This window comes from Pristiophorus japonicus, unplaced genomic scaffold (genome assembly GCF_044704955.1).
Source record: "Pristiophorus japonicus isolate sPriJap1 unplaced genomic scaffold, sPriJap1.hap1 HAP1_SCAFFOLD_1070, whole genome shotgun sequence".
Taxonomy (NCBI): Eukaryota; Metazoa; Chordata; class Chondrichthyes; family Pristiophoridae; genus Pristiophorus; species Pristiophorus japonicus.
The window spans coordinates 1,375-18,809 of NW_027250724.1; the positions used below are offsets into that span (position 1 = coordinate 1,375).

General features: G+C 51.4%; 1 protein-coding gene across 4 annotated transcripts in view; it reads left to right on the forward strand.

Moving 5' to 3' along the window:
- The first annotated feature begins 1,083 nt into the window (after window positions 1-1,083).
- The window catches only part of LOC139241431 (F-box/WD repeat-containing protein 5-like), a 54,692-nt gene continuing 38,340 nt past the window's right edge, over window positions 1,084-17,435 (forward strand). For 2 of the 4 annotated variants that reach the window (XM_070869991.1, XM_070869992.1), the window contains exons 1-2: window positions 1,084-1,400; window positions 9,400-9,615. In XM_070869991.1, the coding sequence (XP_070726092.1) occupies window positions 1,259-1,400; window positions 9,400-9,615 (358 nt within the window). In that variant the 5' untranslated portion in view covers window positions 1,084-1,258. Of the gene's footprint in view, window positions 1,401-1,420; window positions 1,439-9,399; window positions 9,616-17,435 lie in introns of those variants that run through there. The other 2 variants (XM_070869989.1, XM_070869990.1) reach the window with 2 other exon arrangements.

Sequence of the window (17,435 nt, forward strand, 5' to 3'; positions counted from 1 at the left end):
TGTGGGCCCTGAGAGTGGGGGGGGGGGGAGTATGAGATCCCAGTGTGGTCCCTGAGAGTGGGGAGAGTGTGAGCCCCCAGTGTGGGCCCTGAGAGTGGGGGGAGTGTGAGCCCCCAGTGTGGGCCCTGAGAGTGGAGGGGGGGGGTGGAGTATGAGGTCCCAGTGTGGTCCCTGAGAGTGGGGAGAGTGTGAGCCCCCAGTATGGGCCCTGAGAGTGGGGGGAGTGTGAGCCCCCAGTGTGGGCCCTGAGAATGGGGGGGGGGTGGGGGGGAGTGTGAGATCCCAGTGTGGGCCCTGAGAGTGGGGGGAGTGTGAGCCCCTAGTGTGGGCCCAGAGAGTGGGGGGTGGGGGGAGTGTGAGCCCCCAGTGTGGGCCCTGAGAGTGGGGGGGGGGGGGGAGTGTGAAATCCCAGTGTGGGCCCTGAGAGTGGGGGGGGGGGGGGGGGGGGGAGTGTGAAATCCCAGTGTGGGCCCTGAGAGTGGGGGGAGTGTGAGATCCCAGTGTGGTCCCTGAGAGTGGTGGGGGCGGGGGGGGGAGTGTGAGATCCCAGTGTGGTCCCTGAGAGTGGGGGTGGGGGGTGGGGGAGTGTGAGATCCCAGTGTGGTCCCTGAGAGTGGGGGGGGGGGGGGGGCGAGTGTGAGATCCCAGTGTGGTCCCTGAGAGTGGGGGGGGGGGGAGTGTGAGATCCCAGTGTGGGCCCTGAGAGTGGGGGGGGGGGGGAGTGTGAGATCCCAGTGTGGGCCCTGAGAGTGGTGGGGGGGGGGGGGGGGGAGTGTGAGATCCCAGTGTGGTCCCTGAGAGTGGGGGTGGGGGGTGGGGGAGTGTGAGATCCCAGTGTGGTCCCTGAGAGTGGGGGGGGGGGGGGAGTGTGAGATCCCAGTGTGGGCCCTGAGAGTGGGCGGGGGGGGAGTGTGAGATCCCAGTGTGGGCCCTGAGAGTGGGGGGGGAGCGGGGGGAGTGTGAGATCCCAGTGTGGGCCCTGAGAGTGGGGGGGGGCGGGGGGGGAGTGTGAGATCCCAGTGTGGGCCCTGAGAGTGGGGGGGGGGGGGAGTGTGAGTTCCCAGTGTGGGCCCTGAGAGTGGGGGGGGGCGGGGGGGAGTGTGAGATCCCAGTGTGGGCCCTGAGAGTGAACCTTAGCTCAGGGCACGAAGTCAGGCCCCTCCCGACCCCCACCTCGGACAAAAAACCTCCCAAACTGAAACGAGAGCCCTCCCGCTCCCCGTCCCGGCGGGCGCCGCCTCCACCAACCACACAATCAATGGGCCCTCCCGCCCGGCGCCACATCCATCCATCCATCGATCCGTCGGCACTCGGCGCGCGGCCTGGCCCACCCACAGCTCGGCGCTCGGCTCCTGACACTAGGCGGTGCGGCCTGGCAACACGACAGGCCTCGGGCTCAGGTACTGTGTGCACCGGGAGAGAGTACTGGTGGGGACAGGTCTGTCACTAACACTGGGGTACAGTACTGGTGGGTACAGGTCTGTCACTGTATAACACTGGAGTATAGTACTGGTGGGTACAGGTCTGTCACTGTATAACTCTGGGGTACAGTACTGGTGGGTACAGGTCTGTCACTGTATAACACTGGAGTATAGTACTGGTGGGTACAGGTCTGTCACTGTATAACTCTGGGGTACAGTCCTGGGGGGTACAGGTCTGTCACTGTATAACTCTGGGGTACATTGCTGGTGGGTACAGGTCTGTCACTGTATAACTCTGGGGTACAGTACTGGTGGGTACAGGTCTGTCACTGTATAACACTGGAGTATAGTACTGGTGGGTACAGGTCTGTCACTGTATAACTCTGGGGTACATTGCTGGTGGGGACAGGTCTGTCACTGTATAACTCTGGTGTACAGTACTGGTGGGTACAGGTCTGTCACTGTATAACACTGGGGTACAGTACTGGTGGGTACAGGTCTGTCATTGTATAACTCTGGGGTACAGTACTGGTGGGTACAGGTCTGTCACTGTATAACTCTGGGGTACAGTACTGGTGGGTACAGGTCTGTCACTGTATAACACTGGGGTACAATACTGGTGGGTACAGGTCTGTCACTGTATAACTCTGGGGTACATTGCTGGTGGGTACAGGTCTGTCAATGTATAACTCTGGGCTACAGTACTGGTGGGTACAGGTCTGTCACTGTATAACACTGGGGTACAGTACTGGTGGGTACAGGTCTGTCACTGTATGACACTGGGGTACAGTACTGGTGGGTACAGGTCTGTCACTGTATAATACTGGGGTACAATACTGGTGGGTACAGGTCTATCACTGTATAACTCTGGGGTACATTGCTGGTGGGTACAGGTCTGTCACTGTATAACTCTGGGGTACAGAACTGGTGGGTACAGGTCTGTCACTGTATAACACTGGGGTACAGTACTGGTGGGTACAGGTCTGTCACTGTATAACTCTGGGGTACAGTACTGGTGGGTACAGGTCTGTCACTGTATAACACTGGGGTACAGTACTGGTGGGTACAGGTCTGTCACTGTATAACTCTGGGGTACAGTACTGGTGGGTACAGGTCTGTCACTGTATAACACTGGGGTACAGTACTGGTGGGGACAGGTCTGTCACTGTATAACGGGTACAGTACTGGTGGGTACAGGTCTGTTACTGTATAACTCTGGGATACAGTGCTGGTGGGTACAGGTCTGTCACTATAACACTGGGGTACAGTACTGGTGGGTACAGGTCTGTCACTGGATAACACTGGGGTACAGTACTGGTGGGTACAGGTCTATCACTGTATAACACTGGTGTTCAGTACTGGTGGGTACAGGTCTGTCGCTGTATAACACTGGGGTACAGCACTGGTGGGTACAGGTCTGTCACTGTATAACACAGGTACAGTACTGGTGAGTACAGGTCTATCACTGTATAACACTGGTACAGTACTAGTGGGGACAGGTCTGTCGCTAACACTGCGGTGCAGTACTTGTGGGTAAAGGTCTGTCTTTAACAGTGGGGTTCAATACTGGTAGGTGCAGGTCTGTCACTGTTTAACACTGCGGTTCGGTACTGGTGGATGCAGGTCTGTCACTGTATAACACTGGGGTTCAGTACTGGTGGGTACAGGTCTGTCCCTGTATAACACTGGGGTTCAGTACTGGTGGGTACAGGTCTGTCACTGTATAACACTGCTGTACAGTACTGGTGCGTACAAGTCTGTCACTGTATAACACTGGGCTTCAGATCTCGTGGGTGCAGGTCTGTCACTGTGTGACACTGGGGTACATTACTGGTGGGTACAGGTCTGTCACTGTATAACACTGTGGTACATTACTTGTGGGTACAGGTCTGTCACTAACACAAGGGGTTCAGTACTGGTGTGCACAAGTATCTCACTGTATAACACTGGGGTACAGTACTGGTGGGTACTGGTCTGTCACTGTATAACACTGGGATACAGTACTGGTGAGTACAGGTCTGTCGCTAACACTGCGGTGCAGTACTTGTGGGTACAGGTATGTCTTTAACAGTGGTGTTCAATACTGGTGGGTGCAGGTCTGTCACTGTATAACACTGGGGTACATTACTGGTGGATGCAGGTCTGTCACTGTTTCACACTGGGGTTCGGTACTGGTGGATGCAGGTCTGTCACTGTATAACACGGGTTCAGTACTGGTGGGTACAGGTCTGTCCCTGTATAACATTGGGGTTCAGTACTGGTGGGTACAGGTCTATCACTGTATAACACTGCTGTACAGTACTGGTGGGTACAGGTCTGTCACTGTATAACACTGGGCTTCAGATCTAGTGGGTGCAGGTCTGTCACTGTGTAACACTGGGGTACATTACTGGTGGGTACAGGTCTGTCACTAACACAAGGGGTTCAGTACTGGTGTGTACAGGTCACCTACTGTATAACACTGGGGTACAGTACTGGTGGGTACAGGTCTCTCACTGTATAATTCTGGGGTACAGTAGTGGTGTGTACAGGTCTGTCACGGAAAACACAGGTACAGTGCTGGTGGGTACATGTCTGTCACTGACACTGGGGTTCAGTACTGGTGTGTACAGGTCTGTCACGGTATAACATTGGGGTACAGTACTTGTTGGTACAGGTCTGTCACTGTATAACACTGGGCTACAGTACTGGCTGGTACGGGTCTGTCACTGTATAACACTGGGGTACAGTATTAGTGGGTACAGGCCTGTCCCTGCATAACACTGGGGTGCAGCACTGGTGGGTACAGATCTGTCACTGTATAACTCTGGGGTACAGTACTGGTGGGTCCAGGACTGTCATTAACTCTGGGGTACAGTTCTGGTGGGTACAGGACTGTCACTGTGTAACACTGGTATAGTACTGGTTGGTACAGGTTGGTCACTGTATAACACTGGGATACGGTATTGGTGGGTACAGGTCTGTCACTGTATAACACTGGGGTACAGTACTGGTGGGTACAGATCTGTCACTGTACAACACTTGGTTACAGTACTGGTGGGTAAAGGTCTGTCTCTGTATAACGCTGTGATACAGTACTGGTGGGTACAGGTCTGTCACTGTATAACACTCGGATACGGTACTGGTGGGTACAGGTCTGCCACTGTATAACACTGGGATACAGTACTGATGGGTACAGGTCTACCCCTGTATAACACTGGAGTGCCGTACGGGTGAGTACAGGTCTTTCACTGTTTTACACTGGGATACAGTACTGGTGGCTACAGGTCTGTCACTATAATACTGGGGTACAGTACTGGTGGGTACAAGTCTGTCACTGTATAACACTGGGGTACAGTACTGGTGTGTACAGGTCTGTCACTGTATAATACTGGGGTAAAGTACTGGTGGATACAAGTCTGTCACTGTATAACACTGGGGTACAGTACTGGTGTGTACAGGTCTGTCACTGTATAATACTGGTATAGTACTGGTTGGTACAGGTCGGTCACTGTATAACACTGTGGTACAGTACTGGTGGGTACAGGTCTGTCCCTGTATAACCTGGGGTACAGTACTGGTGCGTACAGGTCTGTCACTGTATAACACTGGGATACAGCACTGGTGGGTACAGGTCTGTCCCTGTATAACACTGGGGTACAGTACTGGTGCGTACAGGTCTGTCCCTGCATAACACTGGGGTGCAGCACTGGTGGGTACAGATCTGTCACTGTATAACACTGCTGTACAGTACTGGTGCGTACAAGTCTGTCACTGTATAACACTGGGCTTCAGATCTCGTGGGTGCAGGTCTGTCACTGTGTGACACTGGGGTACATTACTGGTGGGTACAGGTCTGTCACTGTATAACACTGTGGTACATTACTTGTGGGTACAGGTCTGTCACTAACACAAGGGGTTCAGTACTGGTGTGTACAAGTCTCTCACTGTATAACACTGGGGTACAGTACTGGTGGGTACTGGTCTGTCACTGTATAACACTGGGATGCAGTACTGGTGAGTACAGGTCTGTCGCTAACACTGCGGTGCAGTACTTGTGGGTACAGGTATGTCTTTAACAGTGGTGTTCAATACTGGTGGGTGCAGGTCTGTCACTGTATAACACTGGGGTACATTACTGGTGGATGCAGGTCTGTCACTGTTTCACACTGGGGTTCGGTACTGGTGGATGCAGGTCTGTCACTGTATAACACGGGTTCAGTACTGGTGGGTACAGGTCTGTCCCTGAATAACATTGGGGTTCAGTAATGGTGGGTACAGGTCTATCACTGTATAACACTGCTGTACAGTACTGGTGGGTACAGGTCTGTCACTGTATAACACTGGGCTTCAGATCTAGTGGGTGCAGGTCTGTCACTGTGTAACACTGGGGTACATTACTGGTGGGTACAGGTCTGTCACTAACACAAGGGGTTCAGTACTGGTGTGTACAGGTCACCTACTGTATAACACTGGGGTACAGTACTGGTGGGTACAGGTCTCTCACTGTATAATTCTGGGGTACAGTAGTGGTGTGTACAGGTCTGTCACGGAAAACACAGGTACAGTGCTGGTGGGTACATGTCTGTCACTGACACTGGGGTTCAGTACTGGTGTGTACAGGTCTGTCACGGTATAACATTGGGGTACAGTACTTGTTGGTACAGGTCTGTCACTGTATAACACTGGGCTACAGTACTGGCTGGTACGGGTCTGTCACTGTATAACACTGGGGTACAGTATTAGTGGGTACAGGCCTGTCCCTGCATAACACTGGGGTGCAGCACTGGTGGGTACAGATCTGTCACTGTATAACTCTGGGGTACAGTACTGGTGGGTCCAGGACTGTCATTAACTCTGGGGTACAGTTCTGGTGGGTACAGGACTGTCACTGTGTAACACTGGTATAGTACTGGTTGGTACAGGTTGGTCACTGTATAACACTGGGATACGGTATTGGTGGGTACAGGTCTGTCACTGTATAACACTGGGGTACAGTACTGGTGGGTACAGATCTGTCACTGTATAACACTTGGTTACAGTACTGGTGGGTAAAGGTCTGTCTCTGTATAACGCTGTGATACAGTACTGGTGGGTACAGGTCTGTCACTGTATAACACTCGGATACGGTACTGGTGGGTACAGGTCTGCCACTGTATAACACTGGGATACAGTACTGATGGGTACAGGTCTACCCCTGTATAACACTGGAGTGCCGTACGGGTGAGTACAGGTCTTTCACTGTTTTACACTGGGATACAGTACTGGTGGCTACAGGTCTGTCACTATAATACTGGGGTACAGTACTGGTGGGTACAAGTCTGTCACTGTATAACACTGGGGTACAGTACTGGTGTGTACAGGTCTGTCACTGTATAATACTGGGGTAAAGTACTGGTGGATACAAGTCTGTCACTGTATAACACTGGGGTACAGTACTGGTGCGTACAGGTCTGTCACTGTATAACACTGGGATACAGCACTGGTGGGTACAGGTCTGTCCCTGTATAACACTGGGGTACAGTACTGGTGCGTACAGGTCTGTCCCTGCATAACACTGGGGTGCAGCACTGGTGGGTACAGATCTGTCACTGTATAACTCTGGGGTACAGTACTGGTGGGTACAGGTCTGTCCCTGTATAACTCTGGGGTACAGTACTGGTGGGTACAGGTCTGTCAGTGTATAACACTTGGGTAGAGTCGTGGTGGGTGCAGGTCTGTCACTGTGTAATACTGGGGAACAATAGTGGTGTGTACAGGTATGTCACTGTATAACACTGGGTTGCAGTACTGGTGGGTACAGGTCTGTCACTGTATAACACTGGGGTACAGTACTGGTGGGTACACGTCTGTCACTGTGTAATACTGGTATAGTACTGGTTGGTACAAGTCGGTCACTGTATAACACTGGGGTACAGTACTGGTGGGTACAGATCTGTCACTGTATACCATTGGGATACAGTACTGGTGGGTAGAGGTATGTCACTGGATAACACTGGGGTACAGTACTGATGGGTACAGATCTGTCACTGTATAGCACTGGGGTACAGTCCTGTGGGTACAGGTCAGTCACTGTATAACACTGGGGTACAGTACTGGTGGGTACAGGTCTGTCACTGTATAACACTGGGTTACAGTACTGGTGGGTACAGATCTGTCACTGTATAACACTGTGGTTCAGAACTGGTGGGTACAGGTCTGTCACTGTAGAACACTGGGGTACATTACTGATGGGTACAGGTCTGTCACTAACACAAGGTGTTCAGTACTGGTGTATAACAAAGGTACGGTACTGGTGGGTACAGGTCTTTCATTGTATAACACTGGTGTACATTACTGGTGGGTACAGGTCTGTCACTGTATAACACAGGTACAGTACTGGTGGGTACCGGTCTGTCACTGTATAACACTGGGGTACAGTACTGGTGGGTGCAGGCCTGTCACTGTATAACACAGGGGTACAGTGCTGGTGGGTACAGGTCTGTCATTGTATAACACTGGGGTACAGTACTGGTGGGTACAGGTTGTCACTGTATAACACTTCGATACAGTACTGGTGGGTACAAGTCTGTAATGTATAACACTGGTGTACAGTACTGCTGGGTACAGGTCTGTCACTATAACCTTGGGGTACTTTACTGGTGGGTACTGGTCTGTAACTGTATAACACTGAGGTACTGTACTGGTGGATACAGGTCTGTCACCGTATAACACTGGTGTACAGTACTGGTGGGTACAGGTCTGTCACTGTATAATGTTGTACAGTACTGGTGGGTACAGGTCTGTCACTGTTTCACCCTGGGGTACAGTACAGGTGGGTACAGGTTTGTCACTGTATAACAGTGAGGTACAGTACTGGTGGGTACAGGTTTGTCATTGTTTAACACTGGGGTACAGGTCTGTCACTGTATAATGCTGGTGTATAGTACTGGTGGGTACAGGTCTGTCACTGTATAACACTGGGGTACAGGTCTGTCACTGTATAATACTGGGGTACAGTACTGGTGGGTACAGATCTGTCACTGTATAACAGTGAGGTACAATACTGGTGTGTACAGGTCTGTCACTGTAGAACACTAGGGTACAGTACTGGTGGGTACAGGTCTGTCACAGTATAACACTGGGGTACAGGTCTGTCACTGTATAATGCTGGGGTACAGTACTAGTGGTTACAGGTCTGTCACTGTATAACACTGGGGTACAGTACTGGTGGTTACAGGTCTGTCACTGTATAACACTGGGGTACAGGTCTGTCACTGTAGAACACTAGGGTACAGTACTGGTGGTTACAGGTCTGTCACTGTATAACACTGGGGTACAGGTCTGTCACTGTATAATGCTGGGGTACAGTACTGGTGGTTACAGGTCTGTAACTGTATAACACTGGGGTACAGGTCTGTCACTGTATAACACTGGCGTACAGTACTGGTGGGTACAGGTCTGTCACTGTATAACACTGGGGTACAGGTCTGTCACTGTATAACACTGGGGTACAGTACTGGTGGGTACAGGTCTGTCACTGTATAACACTGGGGTACAGGTCTGTCACTGTATAACACTGTGCCCCTGTGTGGAATGTGAGGTTATTTGTTGGGGAGAGGATTGTTGCTACCCTCAAGCATTGAGTGACGTTAGTTTATTGTGTGAATATCCTCTTGATCTATTACCATCTGTACAGTGTAATGGCCTGTTGACTTCTCTATCACTCTCTCAACTCGTTGTGACATCTATCCCTGGTATTTTAGCAATTTGCAACAGTGGATTGTTGTACCGATTAACCTTGTTCAGTGTCCTGCCTGTGAACGGCTGGAAGGACCACCATCAGTGGAATATCAGAGCTATTGTCAGATTGCTGACACCCGTTACCGAACCTTTCCACGGTTGGGGGAAGGTCTGAGCAGAGTGGGAGCTGCAGTGTGTCCTGCCCTCGGTATCGTGCCGCTCTGCCCCAAACACAGCCACGCTGCCTTATTCTCTTGTCTTCCTTTTTTTTATTCAGTGCAATGGGCTCAGAGTGATGCGATGGACGGAGGGGGCCTGACCCAGCTGCCGGACACCATCCTCCTCGAGGTCTTCCTGTGCCTGGAGCACCCTGATGTGCTGGCGGCGGGCGGTACCTGCCGGCAGTGGTACGGAGTGTCCCGCGACGAGTTTCTGTGGAGGGATCTCTTTTACCGTTACTACAATGTGAATCGATCAGTCCCCCGCCACCCAGGTTTGTCACGTCATTGCTTTCTGGCTTACCTCAGTCGTTACTGCATTCTAAAATACTTCACTCGCTGTAAAACGCTGAGGTTGTGAGGAGCGTTATATAAATGCAAGTATTTTTCCTACTTTAGCATTAATTCGTCACTTTCCCAGGATTCTTAAGGGCAATGTGGCAAAACTTGTTTTTTTTCTTGTATTTGATGTACTGGTGGGTACAGGTCTGTCACTGTATAACACTGGGGTGCAGTACTGGTGGGTACAGGCCTGTCAGTGTATAACACGGGTACAGTACTGGTGGGTACAGGTTTGTCACTGTATAACACTGGGGTACAGTACTGGTGGGTACAGGTCTGTCACTGTATAACACTGGGTACAGTCCTGGTGGGTACAGGCCTGTCACTGTCACTTGCGCACTGTTCAAAACAGCATGTAAAGGGTTAATTCTCATGCTCACACAAAGCAGCTGGTCAGCAGGAGCTATCGGCTCAGACAGTTTTCTGGGATAGGGCTCCTCATGGTATCAAGGGGGCTGGCTTACACCTCAGCTGTACATCATCATAGGCAGTCCCTCAGAATCGCGGAAGTTCTTAGGTGGCTGAACAGTCCAATATGAGAACCACAGTCTCTGTCACAGGTGGGACAAACAGTCGTTGAGGGTAAGGGAGGGTGGGACAGGTTTGCCACACGCTCTTTCCGCTGCCTGCACTTGATTTCTGCTTGCTCTCTGTGACGAGAATCGAGGTGCTCAGCACACTCCCGGATGCACTTCCTCCACTTAGGGCGGCCTTTGGCCAGGGACTCCCAGGTGTCGGTGGGGATGTTGCACTTTATCAGGGAGGTTTTGAGGGTGTCCTTGTAACGTTTCCTCTGCCCACCTAGGGCCCATTTGCTGTGAAGGAGTTCCGAGTAGAGCGCTTGCTTTGGGAGTCTCGTGTCTGGCATGCGAACTATGTGGCCTGCCCAGCGGAGCTGATCGCGTGTGGTTAGTGCTTCGATGCTGGGGATGTTGGCCTGGTCGAAGACACTAATGTACAGAGCTCGGGTCAGACCCCATCTGGGGAACTGGTTCAGTTCTCAGCCCTGCCCCTCAGGAAGGATATAGTGGCCTTCGTGGGCGAGCAGCGCAGATTCACCAGAATGGTACTGGGGCTGAAAAGGTTAAATTTTCAGGACAGGTTGAGAGATGATCTAAATGCGGCGTTTAAATGATAAAAAGAATTCAATTGAGCAGATACAGAGAAACTATGAGTGTCAGCTGTGGCTCATTGGGCAGCACCCTCGCCTCTGAGTCAGGAGGTTGTGGGTTCAAGCCCCACTCCAGAAACCTGAACACAAAAATCTAGGCTAACACTCCAATGCAGTACTGAGGGAGCGCTGCACCGTCAGAGAGGCAGTACTGAGGGAGTGCTGCACTGTCGGAGGGGCAGTACTGAGGGAGTGCTGCACTGTCGGAGGGGCAGTACTGAGGGAGTGCTGCACTGTCGGAGGGGCAGTACTGAGGGAGTGCTGCACTGTCGGAGGGGCTGTACTGAGGGAGTGCTGCACTGTCGGAGGGGCTGTACTGAGGGAGTGCTGCACTGTCGGAGGGGCAGTACTGAGGGAATGCTGCACTGTCGGAGGGGCAGTACTGAGGGAGTGCTGCACTGTCGGAGGGGCAGTACTGAGGGAGTCATCATCATCATCATCATCATCATCGGCAGTCCCTCGAGGATGACTTGCTTCCATGAGTTCACAGATGTTTCAATGAAGGACCCAATGTTCCAGTCCTGAACTCCAATTGAGGGGGTGGAAGATGCCTGTGCGTGAATTTTTTTAACGTGTGGTGACCGTTGCACACCAGCCACCACACGGGCTTGACAGAGCTAGACCAGTGGCTATGGGTTAACCAGGACGACATGAGACCTGCTCTGCTGCATGGACCGAGTGCGCACACATATCGCAGTGTGGGCTGGCCGGTGTTGCCCCTGGGCCCTCGCCTCTTCTGAGCCCCGTACCCTCATATGCTGCATCTCCGCCACGATCTCTCGCCACTCCTCTGCCAAACATTCGCCTCACCTCTGCCGTGATCTCGCACCGCTCCTCCGCCACGATTTCTCGCCGCTCCTCCACCACAAAAACAATCACCACTCCTACGCCATGATCTCTTGCCGCACCTATGCCACAAACTCTCGCCACTCATACGCCCCGACCTTCTCACTCCTCTGTACCTGAGCCCCGCCGATGTTCCATCTCCAGCGACCACCTCCCTCTCCCTGACCGTTTCAAACTGAGGGAGTGCTGCACTGTCGGAGGGGCAGTACTGAGGGAGTGCTGCACTGTCGGAGGGGCAGTACTGAGGGAGTGCTGCACTGTCGGAGGGGCAGTACTGAGGGAGCGCTGCACTGTCAGAGGGGCAGTACTGAGGGAGCGCTGCACTGTCGGAGGGGCAGTACTGAGGGAGCGCTGCACTGTCGGAGGAGCAGTACTGAGGGAGAGCTGCCGTCTTTCAGATGAGACATTAAACCGAGGCCCCATCTGCCCTCTCTGGTGGATGTAAAAGATCCCACGGCACTATCTCGAAGAAGAGCAGGGGAGTTATCCCCGGTGTCCTGGCCAATATTTATCCCTCAATCAATGTAACAAAAAAAGACGATCTGGTCATTATCACATTGCTGTTTGTGGGATCTTGCTGTGTGCAAATTGGCTGCCGCGTTTCCCACATTACAACAGTGACAACACTTCAAAAGTACTTCATTGCCTGTGAAGTACTTTGGGACGTCCGGTGGTCAGGAAGGGCGCTATAGAAATGCAAGTCTTTTTTTTAAACTGGTGGGGAATCCAGAACAGGGTTGCACAATATTAAAATCAGAGCTAGGCAGTTCAGGATTGATGTCAGAAAGCACTTCTTCACACAAAGGGTAGTCGAATTCTCGAACTTTCTCTCTCAAAAGGCTGTAGATGGTGGGGAGGCAATTAAAATTTTCAAGATTGAGATCGATAGATTTTAGTTGGGTAAGGGTATCAAGAGATATGGGTCAAAGGTGGGTAAATAGAGTCGCGGTACATACGAACATAAATTAGAAGCAGGAGTTGGCCATTCGGCCCCTTGAGCCTGCTCCGCCATTCAATAAGATCATGGCTGATCATCTACCTCAGCATTTTCCTGCACCATCCCCATATTCCTTGATTTCCTTAATATCCAAAAATCTATCGACCTCTGTCTTAGATATTCTCAAAGACTGAGCCTCCAAAGTCCTCTGGAATAGAGAATTCCACAGATTTACCACCCTCTGAGTGAAGAAATTTCTCCTTATCTCTGTCCTAAATGACCGACCCCTTATTCTGAGACTGTGACCCCTGGTTCTAGACACCCCAGCCAGGGGAAACATCCTCCCTGCATCTACCCTGTCAATCCCTGTAAGAATTTTGTATGTTTCAATAAGATCAACTCTCATTCTTCTAAACTTTAGAGAATATAGGCCTAGTCTACTCAATCTCTCCTCATAGGACAATCCCCCCATCCCAGGAATCAGTCTGGTGAACCTTCATTGCAATCCCTTCCTTAGGTAAGGAGACCAAAACAGTACACAATACTCCAGATGCGGTCCCACCAGGGCCCTATATAATTGCAGTAAGACATCTTTACTCTTATACTCAAATCCTCTTGTAATAAAGGCCAACATACCATTTGCTTTCTTAATTGCTTGCTTTACCTGCATGTTAACTTTCAGTGATTCGTGTACAAGGACACCCAGGTCCCTCTGAACATCAACATTTCCTAATCTCACACCATTTAAAAAAATACTCTGCTTTTCTATTTTTCCTACCAAAGTGGATAACTTCACATTTCTCCACATTATATTCAATTTTCCATGTTCTTGCCCACTCCGTTAGTCTCCCTATACCCCCTTAAAGCCTCTTTGCATCTTCCTCACAACTTACATTCTCACCTAGCTTCGTATCTTCAGCAAACTTGGATATATTACATTTGGTCCCCTCATCCAAATCATTGCTATAGATTGTGAATAGTTGAGGCCTAAGCACCGATCCTTGCGGCACCCCACTAGTTACAGCCTGCCAGCCCCAAAATAACCCGTTTATTCCTGCTCTCTGTTTTCTGTCCGTTAACCAATCCCCAATCCATGCTATTATATTCCCTCAATCCCATGAGCCCTCATTTTGTTTAATAAACTCTTGTATGACATCTTATCGAATGCCTTCTGAAAATCCAAATATACCAGATCCACTGGTCCCCCCCTTATCTATTCTGCTAGTTACAAACTCAAAAACTCTCTAACAGATTTGTCAAACATGATTTCCCTTTCATAAATCCTGTTGACTCTGCCCAATCCTATTATTATTATCTAAGTGACCTGTTACCATGTCCTGAATAATAGATTCTAGCATTTTCCTTACTTCTGATGTCAGGTTAACTGGTCTGTAGTTCCCTGTTTTCTCTCTGCCTCCTTAAATAGTGGGGTTACATTTGCCACCCTCCAATCCATGGGAACCGTTCTAGAATCTATGGAATTTTGGAAGATGGGCGCCTCTTCCTGACACCACTCCTTCAGCCAGGGATTGATTTCCCTATTCCTCCTGTGCTTCCCTCTTCCAGCACATGGCTGGGGAAAGAATCTTGAGATTCCCACCCATGAGGTCCGGCTCCTAAACTTGTTTCCAATCACCTAAACTCATCCCGCGGAACCTCTGGCCTTTCTTTACCCACATCATTGGCGTTAGCGTGGACTTCGCTCAGGGACAGAAAGCAGAGAGTAGCGGTGAACGGTTGTTTTTGAGACGGGAGGGAAGTATCGAGTGGTGTTCCACAGGGGTCGGTATTGGGAGCACTGCTCCTTTTGATATATATTAATGACCTGGATTTGGATACACAGGGCATAATTTCAATGTTTTTAGCTGACACGAAATGTGGAAATGTAGTAAGCTATGAGGCGGATAAGAAATAGGAGCAGGAGTAGGCCATAAGGCCCCTCGAGCCTGCTCCGCTATTTAATACGATCATGGCTGATCCGATCATGGACTCAGCTCCACTTCCCTGCCCGCTCCCCATAACCCCTTATTCCCTTATCAGTTAAGAAACTGTCTATTTCTGTCTTAAATTTATTCAATGAACCAGCTTCCACAGCTCTCTGAGGCAGCGAATTCCACAGATTTACAACTCTCTGAGAGAAGAAATTCCTCCTCATCTCAGTTTTAAATGGGTGGCCCCTTATTCTAAGATTATGCCCCCTAGTTCTAGTCTTCCCTATAGTAACAGACTTCAGGAGGATAGAGACAGACTGGTGAAATGGGCAGACACGTGGCAGATGAAATTTGTGGGTGCAGGAACAGAGAGACCGCGGGGTGGGGGTGGGGGTGTGGGGTGTATGTACACAAATCGTTGACGGTGGCAGAAAAAAGCATATGGGATCTTTGGCTTTATAAATAGAGGCACAGAGTACAAAAGCAAGGACATTATGCTCAACCTTTATAAAACACTTGTTCGGCCCCAGCTGGAGTATTGTGTCCAATTCTAGGCACCGCACTTTAGGAAGGATTTCAAGGCCTCGGATGAGGGAGCAGAGGAGATTTACCAGGATGATTCCAGGGTGAGGGACTTCATTTTTGTGAAGAGTCTGGAGTAGCCGGGATTGTTCTCCTTCGAGCAGAGAAGATTTAATCAAGGTGTTCAAAATCATGAGGGGTTTCGATAGAGTAAATAGGGAGAAACTCTTTCCAGTGGCAGGAGGGTCGGTAACCAGAGGGCACAGAGTAAGGTGACTGGCAAAAGAGTCAGAGGGGAGAGGAGAAGAATTTTTTTTACGCAGCGAGTTGTTGTGATCTGGATTGCGCTGCCTGAAAGGACAGTGGGAGCAGGTTCAATAGTCACCTTCAAAAGGGAATTGGATAAATGCTTGAAGGGAAAACATTGCAGGGATACGGGGAAAGAGCGGGGGAGTGGGGCTGTGTGTCTGGGGCCTGTGTGTCTGGTGCCTGTGTATCTGGGGCTGTGTGTCTGGGTATCTGGGGCTGTGTGTCTGGGGTTGTGTGTCTGTGTGTCTGGGGCTGTGTATGTCTGGACCTGTGGGGGTCTGGGGCTGTGGGGGTCTGGGGCTGTGGGGGTCTGGGGCTGTGGGGGTCTGGGGCTGTGGGGGTCTGGGGCTGTGGGGGTCTGGGGCTGTGGGGATCTGGGGCTGTGTGGGTCTGGAGCTGTGTGTCTGGGGCTGTGGGGATCTGGGCCTGTGTGGGTCTGAGGCTGTGTGTCTGGGGCTGTGTGGGTCTGGGGCTGTGTGGGTCTGAGGCTGTGGGTCTGGGCCTGTGTGGGTCTGGGGCTGTGTGGGTCTGGGCCTGTGGGGGTCTGGGCCTGTGGGGGTCTGGGCCTGTGGGGGTCTGGGCCTGTGTGGGTCTGAGGCTGTGTGTCTGGGCCTGAGTGGGTCTGGGGCTGTGTGTCTGGGGCTGTGTGGGTCTGGGGCTGTGTGGGTCTGGGGCTGTGGGGATCTGAGCCTTTGTGGGTCTGGGGCTGTGTGGGTCTGGGGCTGTGTGGGGATCTGGGGCTGTGTGTCTGGGCCTGTGTGCGTCTGGGCCTGTGTGGGTCTGGGGCTGTGTGTGTCTGGGGCTGCCTGTGTGTGGGTCTGGGGCTGTGGGGATCTTGGGCTGTGTGGGTCTGGGGCTGTGTGTCTGGGCCTGTGGGGGTCTGGGTAGTGGGTCAAGGGCCAGGTGTCTGGCCTGCAGAAGCTGTGTCAGCCCGTTGAACCATTGCTACCCCTCTCAGTACTGCATTTCCGTCTGTTTTACCTGATTTGTTGGGGCCATTGATATTTATTTGCTGGCCCTGTCCCGAGTCATCATTCTCCCCACAGGAAGCTGGAGCATCACTTACTCTGGACACTCCTGCTCAAACCTTTCCTTCCCACCTTTCCTCACTGCTCAGGTAGGCACCCATCATCCTCCTCTTGCCTGCTCCCTATCTCATGTGTAATTACCCTCTCCAACAATCACTCCAGGAACTGCTCTCCCTCCCTGATCTGTCTCACTGTCTCCATCTCCTCCTCCAGTTCTGGCATTCTGAGCTCGAGCAACATGCGTTGCTGACACTTCCCACAGATGTGTTTCAGTGAGCTGCTCGAACCTCCCACATCTGACCGGATTGCCGCAACACTGTTCCTTCCTGTGCTGCAATGTGTTGCTTCAGTTCATCTTATGTATAGTATCAGCTTGACTTCTTAGCACCTCCATCCCCCTCATCACCTCATTTCCACTCTCATGATACTCCAAACCACCCTTCCGACAGTGCAGCACTCCCTCAGTACTGCCCCTCCGACAGTGCAGCACTCCCTCAGTACTGCCCCTCCCACAGTGCAGCACTCCCTCAGTACTGCCCCTCCCACAGTGCAGCACTCCCTCAGTACTGCCCCTCCGACAGTGCAGCACTCACTCAGTATTTAAGGAGGAGTATACTTGCATTGGAGGCAGTTCAGAGAAGGTTCACTAGGTGATGATGGGGAAGTCTTATGAGGAAAGGTGGAGCAGGTTGTGCCTATACTCCTTAGAGTTTAGACGAATAAGAAGTCATCTTAGTGAAACATAACATTCTGAGAGGGCTTGACTGGGTAGATGTTTCCCCTCATGGGGATATCTAAAACTAGTTTCAGAATAAGAGGTCGCCCATTTAAAACTGAGATGAGGAGGAATGTCTTCTCTCAGAGGGTCGTGAATCTGTGGAATTCTCTGCCCCGGAGAGCTGTGGAGGCTGGGTCATTGAATATATTGAAGGTGGAGATCGACCGATGTTTGAAGGAGTGGTGCTTGCTGGTGGTGAGTGTTCAGAGACGCAGGTATTATCAGCATTGA